This window comes from Equus asinus, chromosome 7 (assembly GCF_041296235.1).
Source record: "Equus asinus isolate D_3611 breed Donkey chromosome 7, EquAss-T2T_v2, whole genome shotgun sequence".
In the NCBI taxonomy this organism is placed as follows: domain Eukaryota; kingdom Metazoa; phylum Chordata; class Mammalia; order Perissodactyla; family Equidae; genus Equus; species Equus asinus.
In genome coordinates this window covers 95687300-95714546 of record NC_091796.1, presented here as the reverse complement: position 1 = coordinate 95714546, position 27247 = coordinate 95687300, and the positions used below count along the sequence as shown (strand labels likewise).

Below are 27247 nucleotides of genomic sequence, written 5' to 3'. Positions count from 1 at the left end.
ACATCATCATGTGGTGATGGGTCATTTTCCGGAGTGGAGTGTGGCCCACAGAAGACCACCGCGGTCTCCAGCTATCGAGTTCACCAGGTATCCTCCATCACAGAATAGCACTTTCCCCACTTCAGCCTGAAAATACTAAGATTATTTTCATAGAAGTCTGTGGGCCTGCAGTGGCGCTAGCAACTGTCTCCATCTGCAGAGAACAGCGCAGGACATCCTAAGGTAATTCCAGAAGATTCAAGGGCATTTTAGGAGAGTGGGGTGGGGGATAAATACAATTTTTTATTTTTCATTTTGGTATTAATTCCTCTCATGCTCTTCTCCCAAAATTGCCAGTCTTAAATGCAGACAGAACTAGATCTTTTCTCTTTCTTATGTCAAGTGCAGCGTGTCCAAAAGCTACTTAGATCTGGCGGACACTTGGGTTGTAATTAATGGAGACTGCTTTAGGATTTAATGTAAGTGATCCTGGAAGGCTTGAAAAATGACACTTTTTCTAAGCTTTAGTTGACAGTGAAATTGGGAAGGACAGTTAGATGGTGAGGACCATAGGCAAAAACCATGGGCTGTAATGTGATGCAAAACATATGTCTCTAAAGTATAAGCAGAAGTGCGGGCTGCTCATGGCCTTCAAGGAAAGACTGTGGCTTGGTAAATGGAGAACTCGAGGGAGAGGGTTGCAAAAGCAGAGACCTTTGGCTGTTTCAGACTTCGGCGAGAGCACATCCAAATTTTAATCTGAATCAGCACTTTCCTAAGAAAGTTCATGGATATACAGCATTATCTGGTGGGCAGGCTTATTTACACTCACAATATAATGGATTCCATATTCCTCTCAGACCTAAAAACAGTACTCATGTTTGTTTTTAGTAATAAAATTAGTTCAGTTTAGAGAATGGTGTAGATTTACCTAGATCGTCCGATGCGTTACTCAGATTGTTCCGGTGATAACAACATAGAGGAGAGACAATCGAAGAAAAACATTTTGGAGACAATTTGTGTGTGTGGAGAGGGAGGAAGGATTGGTTAGCTGAAATCAGAAAGATTCCAAGTACTGAATATTAAATTTAATATTAATTAAATTAGCATTCCACAGAGACTCTTGGGGGGGGTTTTGGTAGTGCATTCACTAAACAGCCCAGACTCGAGGCCATTTGGTAGGAAATGGCTTATTTGCTTTGTTTTGGTTGTGTTTAGAGATAATCCAAAATCAGTTTCTTTTTCAGGAAGTAAAACGTCACTGGTCTTTATTCCACTTCAGAAGTCTGCAAACCTTTGTTGTAAAGGGCCAAATACTAAATATTTAGCACAAAATAGGGTATAGATAAATGAAGGAATGTGTTGTATCCCAATACAATTTTATTTATAAAATTGGAATTTGGATTTTATATAATATTCATGTGTCATGAAATCTTCTTCTTTTGATTTTTTTTTCTTATTTTAACCACTTAAAAATGTGAAAGCCGTTTTTAGCTCTAGAGCAGTGCAGTGTGGGCCATGGTTTGGCCAACCTCTGTCTGGTTTCTATTCTACTGTTAGTTGGTGTCTTGTCTTTTGGGGAGAGTATTCCTACACTTTGCATATGAAAAGGGGCCATACTGTGTGTGTGTGTGTGTGTGTGTGTGTGTGTGTGTGTGTGTGTGTGTGTTTCTCCTGCTCCTCTAGCCTCCCCTCTAGGAGATGAAGCAGGGTCTCTAAACTTTACCACTTTGATTGTTCAGAACTGCCACCAGCAACACAGCCCCGATGGCAGGGACGCCAGCCTCACGGACTGGAAAAACTCTCCATTTTTTCTCTATGCAGAGAATTCTGAGTGACGCTTGAAATAGAGGGAATTGAGAAGGCAGGCAAAGGTAGAAACTTAAGAGCCAAGCTCTTGGCTTTTCGTCCAGATACGTCTATAAGAGTTGTGAAAATGGGGATTGTATCCTCATAATTTCTTTGCAAACATATATATTTTAAAAGGCTTAGGTGTCACTATTCATCCTATTCTTAGAGGAGTAGGCAGAAGACATGCTCCCGTAACATGCAAGCACATGGTTGTGTTTAGTACAATATTTAGGGAAATTAGGAAAGTTGCAAAAAACCTCAAGTTTTCCTAAAATGATCACCATAATATGTGACAATGAAACAAAGACAGATAAGCATTGTATTTAGTTTAGATCTTTTTTAATAGGAGTCATTCTTATTAGGATGCACTTCCCCAAATCCTTAATAAATATAAAGCTCTTAAACATTTGTCCCATTTTATAAAAAATTAGTCTAGTTTAGCAGTGCCTCTTCCTGATTGGGAGGAAGCTTGCTTGACTGTTGCCAGGCAACAGCTAATCATGGTATTAGCTGCCAGCAAGCTGTTGGCAGTAACTGTAAATTCTTTTGTCTTGTTAACAAAAAAAATGAGTGTTAACGATGCAGCAGTATATAAAGTCTGTTCTGTTGTTCAAATATATATAACTTAGGCAATAAATTCCTGCACTAATATAACCTTGGTGTGCTACTAAAATTTATAGCGTATTTAGAGAACTCGTTCGTTCTTGTGCTTGAGTCACAGGTCGTCCACTCACGCACCTAAGCTCATAGAATGGGACGGTGATGTCATAGAGGCATTGTTTTCTCAAGGTCTCCTAAAAAGAATCTGAGGTTTTTGTTAACTTAGGAGTTGTGAAATGTATGTGGACTTCTTGCATAAACACCCCGCGTGAGGACTCTGGTTCATGAGCACGTGCCACCAGTTCACCATTCTTGAGCTTAGTCTCTGTCTCCTTGTGGCCGAGAGTGAGCTCCTAATGCAGGTCTTCAGTCCTGCTACAGCCGGGGCCCTTGTCCCCTTCCACCTCGGCTCAGCCAGGCTCAGAGCAAGTTTTCTAGGACCAAACCTCGTAAAACTAATTCTCACTTCATTAGCAAACATGGTGTGAGTCATCCTTTGGACATGTAGAATGAAGAAGGAAGAAAAACCACTATTTATTTGGTTGGTACTCTTTTTTTTTTTTAAACGAAACTGCACTATATCCCAGATTTGACCCCAGACCGCTGTAGGCACTCTCTCTTCTGGTTACATGTTTCTAAAGGACGTTGTTGATTTTCTGTTCTGGGTCGCATGCTCCATCTGGCACTTTGGTGCACGTTTTCTCGCTTAACCCTCAACACCTTGTACGGAAGGTAGGGGAGACACAGCAGGTCTGTTGGGTCACAAGGGGAGGAGCTGGGTTGAAAGCCCGAGTTTCCTCTGGTTTCCAGGCCCATGCTGTGCTGTCCCCTCAGTTTGTTTGGGTCTAGTTTTCAGAAATATCTTCCCAGGAAAGGCTAAGGCTGGAATAGCAGTCTTGAAACTGGATGACATGTGATTCCGTGGGGCATTGTCTTTGAAGACAAGCAGGTGGAAGGTACACCTTGGGAAGAGAGAGGTCCAGTTGCCTGGGGAACCAATATAAGACATCAAAGGAATGGCCAAGATGTTGAGTATGTCTCCTTCTTTGTTTCCTTGATTTCTATAACCCGCTCTTAGATATTTTAGCAAGATAAATAAAAGTACCCCACGTTTATTAGTCCTCTTTTCTGTATTATCATTTTCTCTGCCACCTTCCCTGCTGCTACCTCTAGCAGAGTCGAGACTCTCATATCTCTGGGAGCATCTCTCTCTTGACTTCACCACGGATGTGCTTACAGTTTCCCCTTAAACCTGGACATTTTGGATTTTCCTTGCCAGCCTCAGTGTTTCTCCCGGGGCTCCAGCTCAGCAGAAAGAAGTGTCATCACCAGAGCCTGCAAACCCATTTCTGTCCCTTTTCAGTGGTTTTTTTTTTTTTTTTTTTACTACGAGCCGAACTACTTCAGCATCATGTAAACACGTTGGAGTATGTTAACAGCTGCCTCTCTTTTAAAGTTAAACCTGCTCAGAACTAAGAGGGGAGCTGCTTTCAGGTTCTGCTCAAGTTTGCATGTGACAGCATCAAAGCTATTTTTAGTGGAGTGATCACCAGCAAGAAGCTGAAAACGGCTGCTTTCAACTATAAACAGTGGAAAGAAAGGATCATTTATGCCCTGCTGCAGCTTTGAGTCCATTTATATGGGAGACAAAGGGGTGTGTAAATCTCTTCTTCAAAGTTATGCAGGCATCTTGTGCCTGTTCAGAGCCCGTCACCTCTGCAGAGAAGAGTAATGTTAATTTAGCGCTTGGCTGCCCTGGCTCTGAGTTAAACTAGATGCACAGATAATAGTGAATTACAGGACTGTCCTTCTAGGTGTCCGTTCTGAAAAGAAGGCAATGTATAGATGCACAGAATCATCCAGTAAATTTTTATTTCCTGTAGATCACAAAAATCGAGACAACAGGAAGTGGGAGGTGGGCTATATTTTCCTCATGGCACAGTGGAGGGAGCGAGTCATTTACTAACTGAAGGGGCCCTCGTGACTTCACCTTTCCCATTTAAGTGTTCTGAGCTGCAAAGTGAAGATGATGATATCAGTTCTATGTACTTGATAAGGCTAGTTTTTCTAGCAGACGTCTATTGGACACCTAACTCTGTGCCAGCCACTGAGAACTTTAGACGAACAGAACAGTAATCTTCCCCAGACTTCACAGTTATCAAAAGTTCAGAAAAAACCAGAAGTAAAACCATTGAATCCCTGAAGTAGTAATTAGTAGAAGTTTATTGTGCACACACCAAAAAGACAGTTTGCAAACTGGAAATACTCAAACCAAAACATGGACTGAAGCTCCGAGGTGTATTGTTAAAACCCAGCTTATGTGGTGTGGAGGCAATGACTGTTTATTCTGCACAGTGATTGGTTGCAATGTTAGAATTTTCTTAAATGAAAGGGAATTGGTTAGCGGTTCCCTCATATCAATTTTGGTAACAGTTTAGGTTTCGCTTATGATTTTCGGAGACATAAGCAAGAAGTGACCCAGGTCAAGTTAGCCTCCTTTGTCTTGCAAAATAAGCTAAATTAAGCTTTGCTGGTATGACTAAACTGGTTTTGTCTGCTCAGGGAATTTTCAAGTCTGGGCTCCATTTGTGTTTGATTTTAACACAGTCTAGCTACATAAACAAATAGATTACAGTGGGAGAGGCTGGATCTGCTCTGCACATGGAAGGAGGTGGTAGAAGACAGGATGAACAGAATCTTCAAGAAGGCCTAAGAGTTTGCAAAGAGGACAGTAGAGGGAGGGCTATTTCAAGCAGGGGCAGCCAAGTGAGTTAGACAGAGGGAAGAGGCATTCTGGTGTGCCTGGGGACCCTGAGCAACTTGGTATTGCCAGAACAACAACAAAATAACAAGACAAGTGATGGCAGGAGATGAAGCTGGAGCAAGTTGAGCCAATTGCTTAGAGCTAAGGAACTTGGAAGTGACACAGGCCACCAGGAGCCAGAGAGTGGTTTGAAACACACGATTGACCGGATTATATAAAAATAAAGTGGAGCCATGGCGAGTGAAAGTCTGTGCATCTGCAGATAGGAAGTGGTAGCATTTTCATTCAAGCGTTGTAAGGATGGCCTGGGCATAAAGTATCTTCCCGAGAAAAGCTAAGGCTGGGACTTTGGGCATTGTCCTTGAAGAGGGGCAGGTCGAAGCTACAGAAGTACCATATTGGGAAGACCTTTGCAAGCTGGATTTAGTGCTGGTCTCTGCAAGCGAGTGGGAAGGATGGCTTGTGTCCTTCAGGAGTCCTCAGGCCACCTAGCCCCGATGAGGAGGGTGTGAGCCCTGGATGTGACACGCGTGCTGCATGTGGTCAGTGGACACGTGAGGGTGAGCATAGTGACTGGGCACCAGGAAGCACCGTCTGTACTTGGGAGTCGAGTTTCCCCCAAAAAGTTTCAGGAAGCTAAGGTTGTCCCGAATATGCTTAAGAGCTTCAGTTGTGGGGTAACTCTTCAATGCCGTGGGGATTCAAAGAAGAGGAAAGTGCAGGGCAAAAGAAAGCAAAACAGAAAAACCTCATGCAAAGCTACACTTAACTGTTATACCCGGGAAAAAATGGTCCAGAAAGTCACCACGTACTGCCAAATTTGGTAAAGCGAAATCTACACACCTCCATATCTATAACTATGGCCAAGAAGTAATGTTACTTTTTTGAAACTGTATTCTCTTTGAGTTTAATGCTGTCAAGGAAGTTTAGCAAAATTATTTGCTTCCTTTCCCTTTAAGGAGAGGAATGGATGTTTCTGTAAGTTTTCTAGAAGAATCAAATGGATGTCAGGTATTAGGCATATAAGAGGCGGTTACTTGGGCCCTAGCTCACATGAGATGGGAAGAGGCCCACTGCACTTGGGTTTCCCAACCACTGCTCCGTTGGTTTTCCTGAGCAGGGCTCAGAGTACACATGGGGTGCTTTGAGAAGAGGAGAAAGTCACAAGCAAGCAATGACAGGTGATAGGGCAGTGGCCAAGGATCACGTGGAGAGCAGGGAGCACTTTGGAAGGTAGGGCCAGCTCTTTATGCTGAGTTGAATGTATCAGGACAAAGACACAGTTTAGGTGTCAATGCCAATCACAATATTTATTGCCTTGGCAGATATAAGAGATTACTTTTTGGAAATGGAAAATTGCTTTTTGTCACTTCAAAGCCAACCATAAATAGATCCAATAAACCAGAGGGAAAATGTTTCATAAAAAATAAACTTCTGCATTGTTACGTACAACGTTAGCATTTTTTGTGTGTCTGGATTTCTACCCTTGATGTAATATTTAGACAGAGGTGTGCAGCTCTGTATCATCAGCTTTCTAAAATCAGCATTTCTATCTCTCCTCTTTGTGGTGGGGTGTGGGATGGGAGTAGCCCTCGAAGGGAGGAAATGAATAATCAAGGTAAAGCACAATTTTCCCACAAATAGGTCACTTTCCTGTCTGTGACAGGTTTTCAGCATTGCAGGAAGTATCGGGAATCAGACTGGGTCAAAAACTTGGATCAAACACTTACATCTCTTGATCTCTACGAGCCTGAAAGGTAATAGGTCCTGGTGACTTTTGAGGTTTTTCTCTGAAAGTTGTATTAGTTCAGCGGAATAATGAAGGGTAATGTCCTTAGCATTATCTGTATTGGGCAGTGTGTGGTTGTTATGGACTCAAAGGATACTGTTATCCTGGGACAGATGATACGAGTGTGGCCTGCCTTTCCTGCTTCTTAGAGATGGGAGATGGCCCAAGGATTTCTAAAACCTGCCACTGAGTTCTAGGTGAAATGGTATTTTTCACTCAAGGGCTATTTCCTCTTTTTTTTTTTTGAGGAAGTTAGCTCTGAGCTAACATCTGCTGCCAATCCTCCTCCCTTTTTTTCCTTTTTCTTTTTCTTTTTTTCTTTTTCTTTTTTTTTTTTTTTGCTGAGGAAGACTGGCCCTGAGCTAACATCCATGCCCCTCTTCCTCTACTTTATATGTGGGATGCCTGCCACAGCATGGCTTGACAAGCAGTGCATAGGTCTGCACCCAGGATCTAAACCAGCAAACCCTGGGCTGCCGAAGCAGAATGTGCGAGCTTAACCACTACACCACTGGGCTGGCCCCAAGAGGTATTCCCTCTTAAAGGAGTGGATTTTAGATGAAAATTTCCCACTATTGCTTGTCTCCAATTACACTGACACTGTCTAGAGTCCCCAAGTGGTTCTACCTGTTAAACTGAAGCCCTTTTGCACCATCGTGAAGACCTCCACAAAACCACTGCCAAAGGAAGGAGAGAGAAGCGAGCTGGGCTTCCTCAATCTCAAAGGCCCTCCACCCCAGCACGGCCAGAGGGCAAGGCCTAAGAGCTCTCCCTATGCCGCCTCCAGCCATCTCCATCTCAGAGACCACCATCATCACACAGGCTGCTCCTTGTGGGGCTCGGTGTCTATAGTCGTTGAGCAGTGGCGCAGACGGAAGTTCCTTGAGAAAGTCTCCAGGTTTCACTGCCCCAGGAGTGCTCCCAAGAGAGTGTATGAAGGGCCTGCTCTCTGGGCTGTGATAACAGCCAGCGTTAAATGAGCAGGTACCGGGTTCCAGGCCCTGTGCTGAGCACCCAGCAAGGTGCATGACACCTTTAGAGGATCTCTGGCTTCCCAGGGAGACAGCTGGACAGTGGTAGGGGGTGGTTGGTGTTGAAGTCCATGTGTCAATGGCGGCGCTGTTGGGTCTCAAAGAAAGGACAGATGAGGGTCAAGTCAGGGTAGACCTCGTGGAAGAAAGTTTTTCAGTGGTTTCTGCCCAACAAGAGGGTCGTTGTCCAGAAGGCGCTAGTGTCCAGTTTCATGGCATAATGATCAAGGGACCCAAGGGCAGTGGTCTCACAGCTGTCTATCAAGAGCTGTCTGTCATCTTCTGTGCAACCTCAGATCCTTTCTTTTGTTTGTTTACGCATCCGTGTCTCTTCGTCTTAGACAACAGGATAGTTTTTTCATTACCATGTCCCCATAGCAGGTGTAAAAACATGTTTGTTCAGTGGATGGACAGGTGAGAGAAAAGAAGGTGGGAAAACCAGCTCCTACTTCCAGATCCTTGGGACAGAGAAGCAGAAGGTGCCACCTGCCCTAGGTAGTGTCTGGCTGACCATTAGGAAATGTCTGTTCATTTATTTACTTTCCATCTATCTATCTATCTTTTAAAATTCTAGTAAAATACACGTAACGTAAATTTATCATCTTAACCATATTAATTGTACAGCTCAGTGACATTGAGTACGTTCACATTGTCATGTGACTATCACCACCATCCGTCTCCAGAACTTTGTTCACGTTGCAAAACTGAAGCTCTGTACCCTTTAAATAACAGCTCCCCACTTTCTCCTCCTCCCAGCCCCTGGCAACTGCCATTCTACTTTCTGTCTTTTATGAATTTCACTACTCTTAGTACCTCATATAAGTGGAATCATATAGTATTTGACCTTTTGTGACTGGCTTATTTCACTTCGCATCATGTCTTCAAGGTTGACCTGTGTTGTAGCATGTGTCTGAATTTCCTTCTTTATTAAGATTGAATGATATTCCATTGTATGTATATATCACATATTCCTTATCAATTCATCCATTGGTGGACACTGGGTTGCTTCTGCTTTTTGCCTATTGTGAATATGCTGCTGTGAACATGGATGTACAAGTGTCTCTGAGTTCCTGCTTTCATTTCTTTTGGGTGTGTACCCAGAAATGGAACCACTGTATTGTGTGGTAATTCTGTGTGTAATTGTTTGAGGAAGCGCCATACTGTTTTGCTTAGCAACTACTGTTTTAAGGGGATGTCTCAATTACCTAACTTTTCGTGTGTATGTCTTGCCTCTCCTCTGTGAGTTTTACAAATGCAATCCTCCTGCCTCTGTTCCACTTATGTCCTTTGAACTGGACTGGTTAAAATTCTGGCCCTGTGGACAATTTTGGGTTAACACCGTGGATTGACTGGGTGGGCCACAGTCAGCCCAGATTCCAGATTCAGGAACTTACCGCCATTCTCTTCCCAACCTTACCTTTGGAAAAGTTAAGTTTATCCCTTTGTCCCTTGGGGAGATGTTCTGTGGGGGAGTCCCAGGCTGCGTCAGGGATTAAGCTAGAACCAAACTGGCCCTGGGCGTGTAGCTCTTGGAACAGCTGCTCTGCTTTCCTCAACTCCACCATTTTAATTGTGATTAGTAGGTTCATTTGCATCTAAAAGGAGTAGTTTTCTTATCAGCACCATTGAGTTGCGAACCAGTGTGCTCCATTTATATAGAGTGGCCCATTTTAACCAGGCCCATTAAGCAGTAAAAGTAAATGTGGGTGTTTTACAAATGCAAATATATCATGCAAATAATGTACTTTATGCTGAATGATGTCTTGGTTTTCATATGTAAAATTAGAAACTGTGTAGCACGAAGATAATGATAAACACCTTTGCATCTGTTCATAAGATGTATCATGAGCTGTATGCATCTAAAACTGAAGCTGAGTTTTCTAGCAGAATGTCTTCAGTATACCCAAACATGCATTCCATGTTATGAGAGCTATACAAGTACTTATCTAGTTATTTATACATTCCTAAGTAATCAAGAAATCACCAAAAAGAGTAATCCAAATTACCTAACCTATTACTTAGCATCACTGATGAGATTTATAATTTTGCTTCCATTTTCAAAGATTTTTAAGGTTTTATCTGAGATGATGGTAAAAGAAGAAATGTTACTATATAGGCTAGTTCCTTTGTAAGAGACTTAAAAATGTCTGCAAGAGTATTTTCTAATCCTTAGTGTTTGAAATAATTCTGTGAATGATATGCAGGTAGCATTTTTGCTGTTTTATAAAATCACTTAGTAGAATAATGACAACCATCTTCTATGTGCAGTGAACTTGGCCAAGGTCTAGGACGGAAGTCACCTTTAGTCTCTGCCCACATGGGGTTTCCACTCTTTGGAAAAGTAAGACCCACACCTGTAGAAAATGAATTAAAGGTATAAGAAGACATCAGATCAGGAAATACCACAGAGTGTGGTCAGTTCCCAAATTGGCTGTGCAGATAGTAATTATCAGACGAATTCAGAGGTGGGAGAGGTCCCAGGGTGGAACTGACCGGAAAAAGTTTCTCCAGGATCTGGGATTTGAGTCGAACCCCATAAAGGAGGGGTAGGACTTGAATAGGAAAGAGAACAGGGCAGCCAGGCGTTCCAGGCAGACGGAAACAGAACTGGCTTGAATGGGCCCTTAGAAATAGATGGGGTACACGTGTGTTCCGGAGACCTGTGTCAGGCAGGGAACCTATTGGACTTGACTCTGCCTGATAAGCTGTTGGTTTTCACATACTTTTGTAACCAGCAAACTCTTCAAATGAAAAATGGTATGAAAACTCAATGCATAAGGCACTTAAAAAGAGATCCTTTGTTTTCATTGGGGCGGGACCTCTTCTAGACACCCATCCCTCCACCCCCACCATTGACAGCACTGTAGGCACCTCTTGGGGGTTTCTTGGGGAACCGCTTGTAAACCAAGGGGAGAGCTCATGAAGACGCTGTGCTTTGAGAAGGCTGCTATGGTGTTAGGCAGGGTGGACTGGGGGTGAAGGGAGAGATTGGAGGCGGGAAGACTTACTAAGATCCTACTGGGAACATCTACCATGACTTGACCCAGTAGAGTAGAAATACAAGGAAGGGAAAGTGCCAGAGATATTTGAAAGAAAGAGTTGACGGGAGTGGGTGACAGCAGACAGGGGTGTGGGAAAGGAATGAGTTAGACTCCAGGATTTTTGACTTAAAAATTTTACAGGTCAGCAAGGGCTGAATGAGTTTTCTTGTCTTTGTATTTATGAGGAATGAGTTATATTGTAAACGTTTATTCCCTCAGCAAACATTGATAGTTGCCAGCCAAGTTGCAAGCACTGTGGCAGGTGCTAGGGATTTAGGAAAAGAAAGACACAGGTGTCTCCGTGTTGCAGGGAGTCTGTGCACCATGTGGAAAGGGAGGCAGCCGTGGACACTGTTATAAGTTGAATTGTCGTCGCCCCGAAATTCATATGTTGATGTCCTAATGCTAAGCACCTCACAATATGACTTTATTTGGAAATAAGGTCATTGCAGATGTAATTAGTTAAGATGAGGTCATACTGCAGTAGGGTGGACCCCTAAGCCAATATAAAAAGGGGAAATTTGGACACAGATGAGAACACACAGGGAGAATGCCACGTAAACATAAAGGCAGAGATCTGGATGATGATGATGTATGTTTAGGCCAAAGATTGCCAGCAACCACCAGAAACTAGGAGAGAGGCATGGAAAAGATTCTTGTTAAGCCCTTAGAAGAAACCAACCTTGATCTTGAACTTCTACCCTCCAGAACTGTGAGACAAGAGGTTTCTTTTGCTTCAGCCTCTCAGCTGTGGTACTTGTTGTGGCAGCCCTCAAGAACTAATGGAGACACTGAGAGATCCAGGGCAGTCTAGAAGGTGCCCGTGGGGACCAGTAGTGGGGGGACAGCCGAGTACGGTATCAAGACGCAGCCGGAGGTACATTCCAGAGTCTGGAGACAAGGTCGGCTGGAGGTGCAGAATTGGAAAATCCAAATTTCCCATGAGTGCATGAACTCTCCAAGGAAAGAAAAATGAGTAGAAAAGAAAAGAGGACTAAAACTCTAGGAATGCTCATAATTATGGGGCCAAGGCTGGACAAAGAGCTAACAGAATGTTAGAAAGGAGATGGGAGGAGAAGAACCAGGCTAGGAGGGTGTTTTGAGGCTAAAATTGGAAAGGATTTTAAAGAGATAATGTCAAAAATTATAGGGAGTTTATATAATCAGAAAAAAATAATAAAGCAAGCCTCTCATGTGAGCGCATGTTGGGGGTATGGAGTGGGGCAAGGGGAGAGACTGTAGTGCCCTCAAGGGCTGTTAGGCCTGGACGGCTGGGTGACTGGAGGCCTCTGGTGACCCCTGATAGAAGAGGACTGCAGCCAGTCCAGGGAGACTGTGACGTGAAGCGGTGGACGTCAGGCACGCAGTTCCCAACTCGTGGGCTTTGTTAGTGCACAGCAGGGTTAAGGGAGCCAAGAGGGGGATCTGGACGCTAGGGGATGTTTGATGATGGATAAGATAAACTCCTAGTCCTGAGAACAGGAAGGCAAGTGGAGGCGAGGGGTAATGGAGGGAAGAAAGATTCTAGAGGAAAAGAAGGGCCAAAGGGGAGTTACTTTGGCAGAGAAGAAGATACAGACACCGGGGGAAATAACAGAGAATGAATGAACTTAGGGAGAGTGGCTTTGGTTGTAGAAAAGAGGAGGTGATGTTGCCTGATGAGGTGTAGAGAGGGACGTTTGGGACTTGGTGAGTGGAGAGAAGATTGGGGCCAGCTTAGTTGGTTTGCTGACCAGTAGGTCAGTGGTTCTCATTTGGGGGCAATTTTATCCTCCAGTGGACACATGGCAGTACCTGGAGACGTTTTTAGTTGTTACAGCTGGGGAGAGGGTGCTACTGGTATCTAGTAAGTAGAGGCCAGGGAGGTGGCTGCACACACTGCGGTGCGCAGGGCAGCCCCCGTGACACCAAATTATCCAGCCCCAAATATCAGTAGTGCCGGGGTTAAGAAACCCTGCTGGAGGTCAACAGCAATTCTCAAATGTGTCTGAGGAGAGAAGCCCTAAACTTTGTAGCGTGCTTGGTGGAACGTTATGAAACATTGGTATGCAGTCATGCATCGCTTAACAACAGGGATACGTTCTGAGAGATGTGTTGTCTGGTGATTCCCTCATTGTGCGAAGACCATAGAGCGTACTTACACAAACCTAGATGGTGTAGTCTACTGCACACCTAGGCTATACGGTACAGTAGTCCCCCTTACCCTCAGTTTTGCTTTCCGTAGTTTCAGTTACCCATGGTCTGAAAATATTAAATGGAAAATTCCAGAAATACGCAATTAGTAAGTCTTTAATTGCACGTCTGAGGAGCGTGGTGAAATCTGGTGATGTCCCACTTCGTCCCCCCCGGGTATGAATCACCCATTTGTCCAGCGCATCCACACTGTGTTCACTAACCACCTGTTAGTCACTTAGTAGCTGTCTCAATTATCAGATCGACTATCGAGGTATTGCAGTGCTGTGTTCAAGTAACCCTTACTGTATTTAATAATGGCCCCAAAGCACGAGAGTAGGGATGCTGGCAGTTCAGATATGGCAAAGAGAAGCAGTAAATTGTTTTTCCTTTAAGTGAAAAGGTAAGAATGGTCAACTTAATAAAGAAGGAAAAAAATCAGATGCCAAGGTTGCTAAGATCGATGGTAACTCTTGTTATAGTATATTGTTATAATGGTTTTATTGTATTATTATTGTTGTTAATCTCTTACTGTGCCTAATTCATAAATGAAACTTTATCATAGGTATGTCTGTATAGGAAAGAACATGGTGTATATAGGGTTCAGTACTATCTGCCGTTTCAGGCATCCACTGGGGGTCTTGGAACTTAACCCGGTTGGTCAGGCGAGACCGCTTGATTAATCTTAGGGGACCACTGTCGTATATGTGGTCTGTTGTTGACCGAGATGTCGTTTGGCGTCACATGATTGTATTGAAAATAGCACTAGCTCTTACTCCAGAGCTTCTGTCTGAGTCTCACACCATTTCAGCCCCCAGCATATCCGGGGCCTTGGCTGTGATAGGCGCACAAGAACTATTTGCAGGTTGATCCAGCTGGAGCCAGGATGAGTCTCCACTTTTAACATTTGGCTAAAGTGACAGCGATTCCATTCCTCACCACAATTCGTGTTTTTCCTCAGAGTGATCTTGCCGCACTCTCAGTTGTGGTTTCTGAGGTCCTGCTCTCACGTCAGTAATGCCTTCCCAACAATTGCCAGCCTCTGAAAATCGGCCGGTTGGCATGTTTCCACCCGGTCTCTTCTGCCTTTTGATTGCACGACCCTGAAAGGTCACTGCGGGCAGCCATCCTTGCCAGTTTGGATCTCTGCAGGATTCTACGTGAAGTTATCTGTTTCTTGTTAGCTTTCTTTAGAGCTGGTGGCATCTCTGATGCTGCTTCTTCCCACCTGTTGATTCTTAGAAATGGTTCATTGCTGCTTTGGACAGAGGAGCATTTGCGATGAGATGATCTCAAAGCATCCTTAAGGAAAAGAAGAAGATGAAGGTGCCATTACCTCTTCCATCACAAGAATGAAGAAAAGAGCCAAATTGGGAGAGTCCACAGAGTGTAGGAGGAAGTGCTGGCACCGAGCACGTCACTTAACTTCTCTGAACTGCAGCCGTCTTGTAATCAAGACTACCACTGGGATTTTTGCATTTCCTAGAATATCCGCTTGACATGGATCATCTCATTTTATCCTTAAACACTAGATGCTGTTATGGCCCCGTTTGCAGGCTTGGAATGGAGACTTTGACAAGTTCTAAGACTTTTAGCGTATTTGCACAAATTCCCTGACAACAAATCTCGTGCTCTCCCCACCACACCTCGGATAGGACCAGGTGGCCACTTTCCCTTTGAATGTCAACATGCTTCTATTTTATTTGGAAGATTATAAAAGCGTCAGGAATGTCCTCAAGAATTCTGAACTTTGAAGCGTGTTGCTTAGTGGTGATGCTCAGATAGTGAACCAGATTTTGTGAAACTTGAGGCCTTCTCACACATGTCTGTCCATCCAGGCTGCTCTGATTCCTTCCTTCCAAACTTCAGCAACTGGCATCCTTCACCCAACGGGTCTGGGCTAGTGTGTCGCATAGGTCGTATTTGTTTTTCTGTTATTTCCTGGTGATTAATCCACAGTTAGAATGAAAACAATAGAATTCCTGGTATTTTTTCCGGGATTCCTCCTTCATTACTATGCTCTGACTTCTCATGGGAAAACACAGTGTGATGGTGGGTGTCACACATCCAGAGGGATTGCCTTCGCATGCTGTTTCCAGTGCTAAGAATAGGACAGGAATCTGCTTAGTTGCCTAAAGAGTAGTGGGCAAGCTCTGGCCTCTGAAAGTACAAGATTAGAATAGGCTGGTCTCACTACATCCCTTTCCTTTCCCCCAGTCTGTTTGGGCTTTCTGCTTTTCAGCGTGCTGTGGATCATTCTGGCAGAGATGCCAACTGCAGGACCCTTAGCGACAGCACGTAGGTTGGTCCTTCCCCGCCTAAAACTCTAGGCTTTGATTCACTTCTTCTGTAGTCCTTCCTATATTCATTCTCTTTGTCTCTCGCTCTCATTTTACATTAAATTTTTTTTTAAATTGTGATAAAATACACATAACAAAATATACCATCTTAACAACTTTTTAAGCATACGGTCCAGTAGTGTAAGTACATTCTCACTGTTGTCAACCCATCTCCAGAACTCTTTTCATCTTGCAAAATGGAAACTCTGTACCCGTTAAAGAACTCTCCACTCCCCACTCCCTCTAGCCCCTGTCTCTGTGAGTTTGACCACTCTCCTACCTCATATAATCATGTAGGCTTTGTCCTTTCGTGTCTGGCTTATTTCACTTAATGTCCTTGAGGTTCATCCATGTTGTAGTATCTTACTCTCTTTTAGATATACCAGTTTACATTTGGCGGCTGGGTTGTTAGAAAAAAGTACTTTTCTTAATTTGGTTTTCAGTAAACTTACAGAAAGTCCAGGCTGGTGAGTACAGGTGTGGGTCTTGCCAGAACCTCCCAGGGTCTTGGTTACCATCCAGCTGGTTCTCACAATGATGAAAGCTCATCGACACAGAGAAAACACATGACAGATCACATCGTTATGCCAAGAGCCACCTTACGGCTGCATGACCCGTTGACTCACGGTGTTCCCTTGGGAGTGGGAAGTAATGCAGCTGAGAGTGTGAGGCCAGGAAGGGATGGAGGGCTGTGAGTCTCTGGCAGATGCTGGGTATGCTGTTCAGGACGGTATTGCTCATCTCTTGGGATTTGCTGGCTTAGCTCTGGTCTTAGTGATGAGCTGGATCAATGTGCTCAAATGCCAGTTCACAAACTGCTTTTCTGGCAGGCAAGGCCCTCTTAACCTGTTGGTCAGCTTCCTTTGTCACAAAGTGGGTTTGGCTTCTAGTGCCAAAGGTCGTGTTAGAGTTTATTAGGGTTATGGAAATGAGATATTTGTGGCACCAGCATTGTGTTGATTCTGCTAATATGAGCCCATGGATCTGTCTTTCATATATGGTTAGCCTGATTGCTTTTTCTAGCCTAGCCTGGCATTTTACCTTGGAGAGATTCTTAGTGAAATACCATCCGCAACCTTCTTCAGTGGAGAAGGGTAGCGAAGAGCTTAGTGCCAGAAGACTGGAAGATGAAAGCTGGAAGATGAGCAGTGAAGTTGGGGCCAATGATGTGTATGTGTTGGGATGGTGGGCTGATCACTAAGCAACCAAGAGATGCCTTGGGAAAGTCCCTCCATCTCTTCATCTGTTGAATGGGGAAGATAGGTCCTGCCCTGCCCACCCATAGGATTGAAGGAGCCCGTGGAACAGTGTTGATCACTGGGCTCTGTAAATGATAATTTGCCCTCCCAGTGTTGAGCAATGTAACCATCATTGTAAGGTGACTAAAGCCCGCTCCAATAGGTTTAAGGGGGCCCTCGTGGCCACTTCTCATGGCTGTTACCATTCACAAATCACCAACATTTAAGTGACTGGATGTAGAGAGTCCCCCACCCTCCCCTCCTCTTGATTTGCCACATGAATGATTGGTTCCCAGGGTGGCGTCAGCTCCTCCCATAAAGACCTTGACCATTAGCTTCTTCTCTGAGTTACTATGGTTAAGATAGGCTTTTAAATAATTTTGTGTATAATTTTTTAAAACCAACTTTGAGCTTTAAAGGGCTGTGAGCCAGGGACATCTCCAGATGGAGAAAAAGATCAGTTTGCTGCCTCCCCAACCTGCAGCCACCAGGTCCATCCACAACTACTAACCTTTCCATAGGCATTTCTTATCACGTTAGATAGAATCCTAGGAGGGTGAAGCTAGGTAAGCACGGCAGTAAGTTCCTAGAGGCCATAAAATATGGCTTTTAATTTTTCCCCTTGTGTCCTTCTCAACAACAAGCACAGTCCTCAGTAAGCACTGAATAAATCCTTGCATCTCCTAAGTTAGAAGATGTCGTTTTGAGGGACCATCCAAAAGAAAAGTGTAGAATAAGGGGCCACTGAGCTCAAAAGCTTTAGCATGGCAGGAACCAGCTTACCTTGAGCTAGCAAGAGACCACAGGTGAATTCATCAGTGACATTGGGGGCAGGTAAGAGCCAGGTGGGTGGGCCAGTCCAACTCTCTTTCCACTGCTAGGGTAGAGATTACATGAACAGCAGGGCAGAGCGACTAGAATAGTGATCAGTGACTTAGGTACATTAGAAGGATGTTGTAGAAATCTTTAAGTAGATTTCTATCATACAGAGAATTTTCCTTATCTAAACCACTGGATTTACCCGACCTCGCTTCCCCACATTTGCTCCCTCCCTGGCGTCTGCTCAGTTTTCAGCCCAATCAAGATCAGGATAAAGAGGAGATTTGGATGGAAGTAAGCTGGATATTCAGGCTCCTGCAGTAATACTCAATTATTGAATTCTCTGGAAGCACCACGTCCCCTGTAATGAAGTCCTCAGTCTTTAAATATCTTTAGACATCAGGTGATTCAGTGTTGGCAACAGCCGGCTTGCTGTTTCCTGCTTTCTTATAAAAAGAAAATGGTAAAATCCTGGGAGCTGGCCGGAGTTGTTAAAAGATAATCTTAAGCATTTTAATGCACATTATTCTTCATGCAACTTTGAGCCTTAAAAGCCTCAAAGCAGAATAGGCCAGGAATCAGATGGAAGAGAAATCAGCTTGCTGCCATTATCCTGTGGCCCTGAGACCCCCCAGCCAGATTTACTATTATCCTGTGCAACTCCTAGCCACTCGGAGGCCACAGCTGCCAGAGCTGGGAATCAGGGCTGCAGGAGAAGCCATGGCTGACACTCGTTTTTCTCGCTTTCTCTGAGTGTCACGGATCCAAAACAAAATAAAACAAGAAGATTCATTTACATCAAGGTTCATAGTGTGTGTTTTCTAGCACATTTGACATTATTTTGATTTTTAATAGTATTTTTATGCTGTTGCTCTTTTCTTCCTCCCTCTCTGCTCCTTCGCAGTCATGTAACGTGTCCCTGTACCTACTATGCTGTTTGTACCTCTGGTGATGAAATTTGGGTCGGCAGAATGTGTCACTGGCATTTCTCCTTGTTAACAGTATTGCTCTCCTGTATCTCTAGACCCTAGTTGACTGGTGAAGCATTCCTTATAGAGCCCTCCAGTTTTCTAATTCTGTATATGTGTGTGTCTGCTGAACTTACAAATGTATTGTTCACACCAACTTTTTATTTTTTTCGTGTTGAAGGTGATTGATTATGCATTAACCAATATCATTTGCCATGTACCATTTTGGCGAAAGTAATTTATACTGCCTCTTGGGCTGAATGTAATAACATTTTTGACTAAGTGCTTTCTACCATGAATCTAAACCAATCCTTGATTTAAAATAACCTACTTCCCACTCTAAGGATATTTTGCTAAGACTGGCTTGGTTATAAAGTTTTTCACGGGGTGTCTTAAAACAGTGAAAATGCTCGTCTATAAATGCAGTACAGTGTCTTTGTGATGTATTGATCTTTCTTGTTTTCTTGCCTCTCTTGTTACCAGACTATGGGTGGTAACGTATCTGCAAAATGTTTTATAGGGTATGGAGTGCAACATTTTAAGCCAAGAAATTGAAAACAAGATACAAAACAAGATGGAGGAGGGAGGGAGTCGATCAAGGTCATTTCTGTATATTAAGGATTTGGTGGTAGAAAAGCCGCCAAGAAAGGCAAGTTTGCATTCATAACAGGCAGGTGGCCCCAGGAAGTGTCGGACAACCCACTTGGTCTCAGAAGATGTGGATAGGAGTTCTTTGCCACATAAATTCGTAAAATTGTGAATAAAATAGCCAGTTTTCTTAAGTTATAAGCTATGATATTGAACCATGTGAATATGCCATTTTCTTAACCTGCGAATGATTTCAGTGCCCAGGTGGGATCAGGGTCAAGAGAGTAACCAGAGTACCCACACAGACAGGTTCTGCCCTGTGAAATAGGAAGCCCATTCATCATAAAACAAACCTAATGGTTTTTAAAGATGCGTTTCCAGTGAGTGTAAATAATGCGTTAACTGGGAAAGTGTTTTCAGGCCATTTTGGGTGATGTCTGCAGAAGGGGCTGTTATGAGTGCGAGTGAGTGAGTGTAAGTGAGCCCGCCCTTATGCTGGTTTCTCTTCTGTTACAGCACATCAGGTCCACCCATCTGGCCGGGCAGTACCTTCTTCAAGAGAAATGGAGCCCTCCTGCAAGGTAGGTCTCTAGGAGCGCCTCTCCCCTTCCCACCACCCCCTCTCACTGCTCCTCGGTGCTTGGTGTCAATCAGGAGAGTTCTGTCCTGTTGAGGAGTGGGCACCCTCTGGAGATGGGTGACTGTTGTGGGTAGGCTCTCTTTGTCCAGCTCTCTTTATTTCTTCCTACTCACGTCTCCTGTTACTGAGAAATGTTAGTCTGAAACCAGGACTGCTTCTTTGGTTTATCATCATTAGTTCTCATTCCAGAAGTGTTCAGCTTGCTTTGGTGAAATTGGAATTACGTGGTAGTTAGGATGTGACAGTAGCATAAACTGGCCTGTATTTCCAGTCCTTGGGCTAAGGAGGAATGTTTTGGGTGTTCTGGCACTTTGGTCATCATGGAGGTCCACTCGTTCCTTGCTGTCCCCTGACATCCATGTGTGCCTGGAAGTTTGACTGTGATTTGTTCTGAGGCTCAGAGTTCAGTCACCCCATCGTTGTCCCCAGGAGCATCATTTGCACGGTGACGTCCTTCCTGTTGTCCAGCCCACCTTAGCTGCTTTGCGCTAGTCCCTGTCCAGTGTTCTCAAGGAATTCCAACTGCCTTTCACCTCTGCATCTGCTATTAAGTTTCTTTCGAAATGGCCAGATAAAATTAAAGAAGAATAAATGGATCAAAATAGCAATAAGATGAATCCTAAATACTTTTAAGAATTGCTTTTGGGTTATCGCTTTTGGATGTCTGTTTTGCAGATAAGCTGGAATCGGCTGGCTTCCATGGGTCTTCCAGTTTCCTGTCCCCTTTCACCCCTGTTGATTGGCCAGGTGTCAGAATGGCACAACTGGCCAAAAGCAGATGAATTTGGTTGTACCAAGAGCTTTAGAACTATACTGGGCCAATAGTGGGGAGTTTTAGTGCATTTTGGTTGGTTTAGAGCTGTGACGCCTCTTTTCCTGAAAAGTACATTCTGAGGGCCAGCTGGGTGTGAAGGAGTAGAATATAAATGTGGCTAAGAAAAGAAACATTTATCTTCACATTTCCAGAGTAGCTCAAACAATTGGAGAGATGTCATCACATTTTTGTTGTTGTTTTATAGGCCATGCAATTGCATATTGTCTTTTTAATAGCCTGTGAAATCAGGAACTTAAGAATTTCTTTGCTTTTTTGCTTTGTCCAAGTGAAATGTAGGCAGGCACATTTGATCAATCCTAATTTTAATGACTGTCATAGATATCCTAAATATTTAAGAAAAAAGGGAACTGCTTCCGCTTTCAAAAATTGACATAATTTTTTTTTAAAATCTGTTCTCCTTTCTGATAATATAAGTGGAAACCGATTATGATGAGCCTTTGGGTTTTTTCCAAGTGAATTTTGCAGTTATGTGCATCTTTATTTTTCCTCTAGATCTATAGTAATGATATGAATATCATCCGTGTGTGGATTATTTTCAGGAAAGGGGTTTCATTTACTTAGAGCATTTTCATATGGGATCTTCATTCATTAAGTTCCACATTAGGTAAGATTTGCTGTAATCAGTTTTTGGTTATTTCTGCAGGGTGGGAGCGTGAGGGGAAATGTCCATGAGGTTTCTAAAGTTGAGTGACTTCACTGTGAGATTGCATCTCATGAGGGGTAGACTTTCTTTGTCTTTCTGATTGGGTTAAAAATTCTCTCTTTGTTCTAGGCATTTCGGATTAAATGATTACAGATTTCAGATGCTCGTTGAATGCACATCCAATTCAGTGCAGCCCATTTATGTTTTTATAAACGTGAAACTCAGAAGAATCTTGCTGAGAGTTTGGGAGTGTGGGCGGGGATGCGTTAACAATTTTTTCCTGTGATGTTTCTTCATTTGCTGTATCTGTATGTAGAGTTCTTGAGACACTTTTATTGCAATAAGATTTTTCAAACTACGTGGGTGTTCTTCCTAATTAATATTTTTCTATTCCTTTGGTGGGTGGTGTGGCTCATCAAGAAGTTGCCGGTGTCCACGAGCAAAAGTTTTATGGTAAAGATAGGGGTATAGAAATAAGAGAGCTGCCTGGTCATGCCGGTGAAAGGTTTAGGTAGGACTCAAGTAGAAGAAAATGTACCTGATTCATGCTCCCTGTCTCATCTTTACGTACTTCACACTTGCAAAATATGCACACATTCCTTCTTTTTCCCTATAGCAAGCAGGTGGGCATTTGTCTAGGTAATCAGACCAGGAAAGAGCTCTGTTAAGAGGTACCAGCTCCCAGCATTGGTATTGAAGGCAAGCAGGACGCCCTAAAGAACCAGTTCCTAGGACTGGGGTAGAAGGTGAAGCTTGCTCACAGGGTGACACAGGGGCCCAGGGACCAACCAACAGAGCCCAGCCTGACTGAGGATCCTGAACACAGTCTGAACTGGCTGAACTGGGCCACACAGGAGTTGGGGAGAACCTGCCATGTGGAGTGGCCCTAGGGGATGAGACTCAAAGAATGCAGGAGCAACACAATAAGCAGACGTGCCACACTCTTTAGAGGCGAGAGACTGACTGTTTGTCAGGGAGGTGGGAGCGTAGGGGTTGTCACTTCGAGGAAGAATTGACGCTTGAGCGAGGCCTTGAAAAATAGTTGTGGGCGTGTGGGAACAGAAAGGGGAAACAGCAAGAGCGTGGAGCATGAGAGCATCACAGAGAGGTGGCAGTGGGGACTTGATGTGGCAGACGGAAAATGAGTGATTCATGGGCACTCTGGGACCGTGACATCATGTGCTCCCAGGTATGTTTAAGAAGAACACTGTGATGTCTGAAGAGGGAATAATGGAAGTTAAAACCTGAAATCAGTGGAACAAAGTGACATAATGGTTCCAGTGGGAAAGCGGTGTATGCTGTCTAATGGTTGTTTGGTTTATAAGCCGTTGAGCAGAAATGTGGCACAGTAATTTTTTTTCCAGCGTAAGACCAATTGCAAGAATTAACTGGAAGCGCTCGAGGTCCTACCCGAGTGTGGCCTCTGTGTTTTGGTTCTTGCAGAATCACTGGCAAGAGGGCCTGCTGAATCGCCTCGAGTTTTGAGGATAATGGGGTAAGATTTGGTTTGGATTACACCAGGCATGAGTACTTAACATAATTGGTCATTTCATCAATTCCCAGTATTTATTTTAAATGCCATTTAGGCTGCTAGGGACAATTTTAGTGTGTTAGCAGTTTCAGTGGACTAGAGAGCACTTCAGTTCTTGTACAATAGAAACCTTGCTGGGCGCCAAAAGGGGACAAACCCTTTGTTTAAAGGACCCAGGAAGAGTCCAGACAGATGAGCGTGGCTTATTCAGACGTGTCTCCAATCATCCCCTCTGCATGTCTCTGTTATGGTCTCTATGTGTTTGAAATACATTTTTTATTGTATTAGTTAATAATGTCTCTGATTTTCTTAATTAAGAGCGTAAAGCATTTTATATTTTTTGCCTTTTCCAAACTCCTAACTCTGCCCCCCCATGTACACACACATTGCGTACACCCATCAAACTTAAAATTAGGTTACTTTATTTAAACATCACCCTCAGATGAATTATTTTAATGAGTCGGTGATTCCTAATTAATGACATTCCTCACCCCAGGTCTGACCCTTCCTCTGGTCCCTGGAGGTTTCATCCCAGAGCTACATATGGCATCACTGTTCCTGTTCACTTCATGCCTCCTACAGAAGGTTGCTGCAAGCAGCCCCCAATCTGATCTTCCACTTCTGCCCTTTTGGCCTTCATAGGCCCTGTAGGCCTCAGAGCTCCACGTGGAGTTTGGTTCAGAGAGAAGCTGCTGCCTTTACAGCTCCATGCCTGCTGACCATTTGGGCCCACGTATCTTTTTATTTCTAGCTCTTTCTCTGAGCAGGTGTTCCCTAGGCCCACCCACACTATCCCACCTGCAAGCATTTCTTTATTATCCATCTCTGTGTGTCAGGCCCTGGATTAGGCTGGAGTTACCCAGGGAGGCCCAGGGCCTGCCCCCTTGTCCACTTACAGCCCATTCTGGGGTCAGACTGTGCGGCCCAGCCTTCTTGCAAAGCTGCTCAAGCACTGATGCCACCACTGGTCATGGAAACCTGCCCACTTACTAACTCCCCACCCCAGCCTTCCTGGCCCTCCATCTGCCTTCGTTTTCTCTATGACTCCAGTATTGGGCCACTAATTATCATTAAGTCTCTTTCTGTAGGATGCACTGGTAGAATTAAAATAAATTCCATAACACGCATAGCAGATTTTTATTTCCATTCACTTCTGACAATCCACTGGACGAGCTAATGAAATGGAAAGAAGACCTTCAAGGCATTTTCAATGCACAGAGCAGGGTTGTGCTGCTGCAGGCCCGAAAGCAGACAGGGAAAAAGGAAACCAGATCTTTTGCTGTCAGATGCATGTTCTATGAGTGCACAGGAAGTGCCTGCCATCGGTAAAACATGCATGAAGTTATGACCACTAGATGACTTGCTCTGGGGAATGCCAGTTTCCAAGTTCTAGGTTGACTTCATGTACTTACTTTCCTGGGAGTATTATTGTGTATCCCCCACTCTCCACACCCCTTACCGTCTCCATAGCTCTGCTGTGCATTTTTACTGCTAAGACACATGGAGTACCTCACTTTGGTTGTATTTCATGCCATGAAAGGCTCAAGAGCAAGTACTCAGTATATCAGACACAAGTTATAGTGGAAAGAGCACTGGATTACGAGTAAGCAGACCTTGTTGTGGTCCCAACTCTGATACTTGGTGAACTTTGTGACCTTGGATGTCACATGACATCCCTAGGGTTGCATGTTCTCACCTGTGAATGGAGAAGTGGACTGCAGCATTGGCAGAGGCTGCCTGTGGAGTACCAGCTCTATTCCATTCTAGCACCTTCCCTAAAAGTAGGTCAAAATGGTTTTGGGGTTTAGCTCTACCTCAATGCAAAAAGGGTGCTGCCTTCAGCCAGCTGTATCTGCAGATGGGTCCAAGGAGAGAAAATAGGGTGGTGGCAGGTTGGCTGGAGATCCTGATCCTTGAACAAGGTGATGCTCAAAGGTCTCCTGGATCTTAGGGAGGCCATGTATTACAGATTTGGACAACTGGAAACAAACCTTATCTTGGCTTCTTGGGCAACTGGCTTCACCTCTCTGTGGGGATGTTAATAATAACGCTTGTCTCATGGGGTTCTTGTGAGGATTCAATGAATTCATATTAGTAAAGCATCTAGAACATGCTTTCCTGACAGAGTTAGTTATTAGAACATTTTACAAGACTGTGAATCTTAGGAGAAAAGGGCTAAAATCCTCTGAATGTGGTCTCCCCGTGCTCTTTACCTTCCTTGCTGAAGTTTCCCCTGTCCAATTGCTGGGGCTAGCGATTCTCAGAGCAGGGCAAAGACTGGGGCGCCCCACATCCTGTTGGGTTTATACACAGATCTGAAAGACAGTTTTTGTTCATTTCTTCATCTCGGATTCCTTTTACATAGGACTGCTTCCTTGGGAGGTCACCCAGCCCACAAATACCCAGCTATACCACTTGCTCTAAAATTGTGTATACACAGCAGGTGTGTAGACGGCCAGGTGGAAGAACACAGAGTTAACATCACATCCGCTTGGGTTTGAATCCCTCCCAACTGGGCACCAGCTGATGGACTTTGGTCCTTAGTTTCAGTTGTCTTTAACATGGGGCTGTGAGGTATGTCTTCCACAATCTTTGTGAAGATTGAAGGAGAGTGTGAACATGAAAACATCCATCGGTCCAGTGCGTGGCACCTTGCAAATATGTGATAAAAGTGAAGGTTTTTAATGTTTGACTTTGTTTCCTGCCCAAGGTTTCTGATTATTAATCCTGGCAGGTCTGTTCAAGGTGAAAAAGTTCCCAAACTCCTCTCCTTTGCGTGATTTCCATTCTCTCTGCCAGCCCCACCAGCATTTCTGTTCTGATAGAACCAGGATGGCGCCACTGGACTCCCTCGTCTGCCACGGCCTCAGGTCTCCTGTCCAGGTGCTTCTACTCCTCTCCGTTAAGACCAGGATCACAGGTTCTGTTCGGGTTTACCCTAACCCTCCCCCACTCATTTCTTTCACATTTGGTTGCAGCCCCCGGGCTCTTTGGCTCCTTTCATCTAATCTGCTCCACAAGCTGACTCTTTTGTCCATTTGCAAACAAGGGCATCCACCTAATGCATAAATCTCCTGATTCTTGCCCCCAGGCACACACATCTCAAGAAAAATAGTAATAACAGAAAGGGGGGTGGAGAAGAAACCCTCTCTACATTTTTCCCGCAAGTCCTAATTGCCTTCTGTCCTCTTTTGGTCTGTGGAAGCCCTTTGGTCTTTAGGAGGGGTCCCTTTCTCTTGGCATCGTTTGTCTTATTGTTCTGCGCTGAGTTATTTGTAAAGATATTTATGTAACTACAATAAGAAAGTCTGCTGGCTGTTTTGTTTACAGTCAGGTGGATTTAAAGGGGTGCTGTTCAGCTCTTCTAATCACTCAAGTTCTATGTGGTCACTGAGAACATGCTCATAAGTTAGTTAAAAATATAAGGAAATGCAACTTGAAAAGAAGCCTTTGGTCAGTTCTGATCTTCCCTGTCTCTTAGGAATCCCAGTTTGCCCGATCTGCAGTTACGTCAGCTTCCCCGGCATCTGCAGCCTGGTGTGGATGTGAGAAGGCATCAGTCGGATAGCCCCTATTTTCCTGTCTGACCTTAGTTCCAGCTGGTCTCTCAAGTACTGTCTGTAGTAACCATTTTTGTGAAAATCCAGTGTTGTACCCTGAATCCAGTGTTTCTTCCTATGGACAGAAATAGGAAGTCAGAAGGAGTTGCCGGCTCAGCTGGGGACATGGCCTTGAGAGCATGTCTTGAGAGCGTCCTCTGGGCCAGGCACCTGCTGGTGGGCGTGTACGGGCTGGCCCTGCTGTTTCAGGGGAGTGTCCCGGAGAAGGTGGAGACGGAGGCTGGAGTACACGAGAGGGAGGTCAGGGCTGGAGAGGGAGTTTTGGAAGTTATTAATCCGGAAATGACCATTGAAATTACGGCATAGATGGGATTTTCAGGGGAATATAGAATGAAGAAGAGGAAAAATGTCCATATTGAAGACTTACATTTGTGCTAGAAAGACGGGGTGGTAGCTGGCAACAACGATAACAGCAAAGAAGCAGCTGAGTCAGAAACTGGGGGAAAATCACTGAAATGAAGGGCAGCAGTTTCAGAAAGAGGGGAGAGTCAGGAGCACCCACTGGCAGAGCAACCAGGGAGGATGGGACTGAAGAAAAGCCACCTGGTGGCTCTGACGATTAAGGTGGCACTGGGACCTTCAGGGCGCAACCGCTGATCTGCTTTCCGTCTCTGTGGACGTGCCTCTTCTGGACAGTTCACGTAGCTGGAATCATACAGTGTGTGCCCTTCTGTGTCTGGCTGGAGATCTTTACATTATTCTTATACGCCTATGCCTTAGGTATTATGACGGCCGTTTTGTAGGTGAGGAAAATAAGGCCCAACGCTGTTGTCTTGCTTAAGGTTGCAGAGCCAGGGTC

The 27247-nt window shown here is 44.3% G+C and overlaps 1 protein-coding gene across 10 annotated transcripts in view; it reads left to right on the top strand.

The window, feature by feature from the left end:
- The window catches only part of FOXN3 (forkhead box N3), a 396443-nt gene that overhangs the window by 259075 nt on the left and 110121 nt on the right, over positions 1-27247 (top strand). For all 10 annotated transcript variants that reach the window (XM_070514177.1, XM_044774174.2, XM_044774178.2 and 7 more), the window contains one exon: positions 19696-19760. In XM_070514177.1, coding sequence (XP_070370278.1) covers positions 19696-19760 — 65 coding nt within the window. The remainder of the gene's footprint in view (positions 1-19695; positions 19761-27247) is intronic.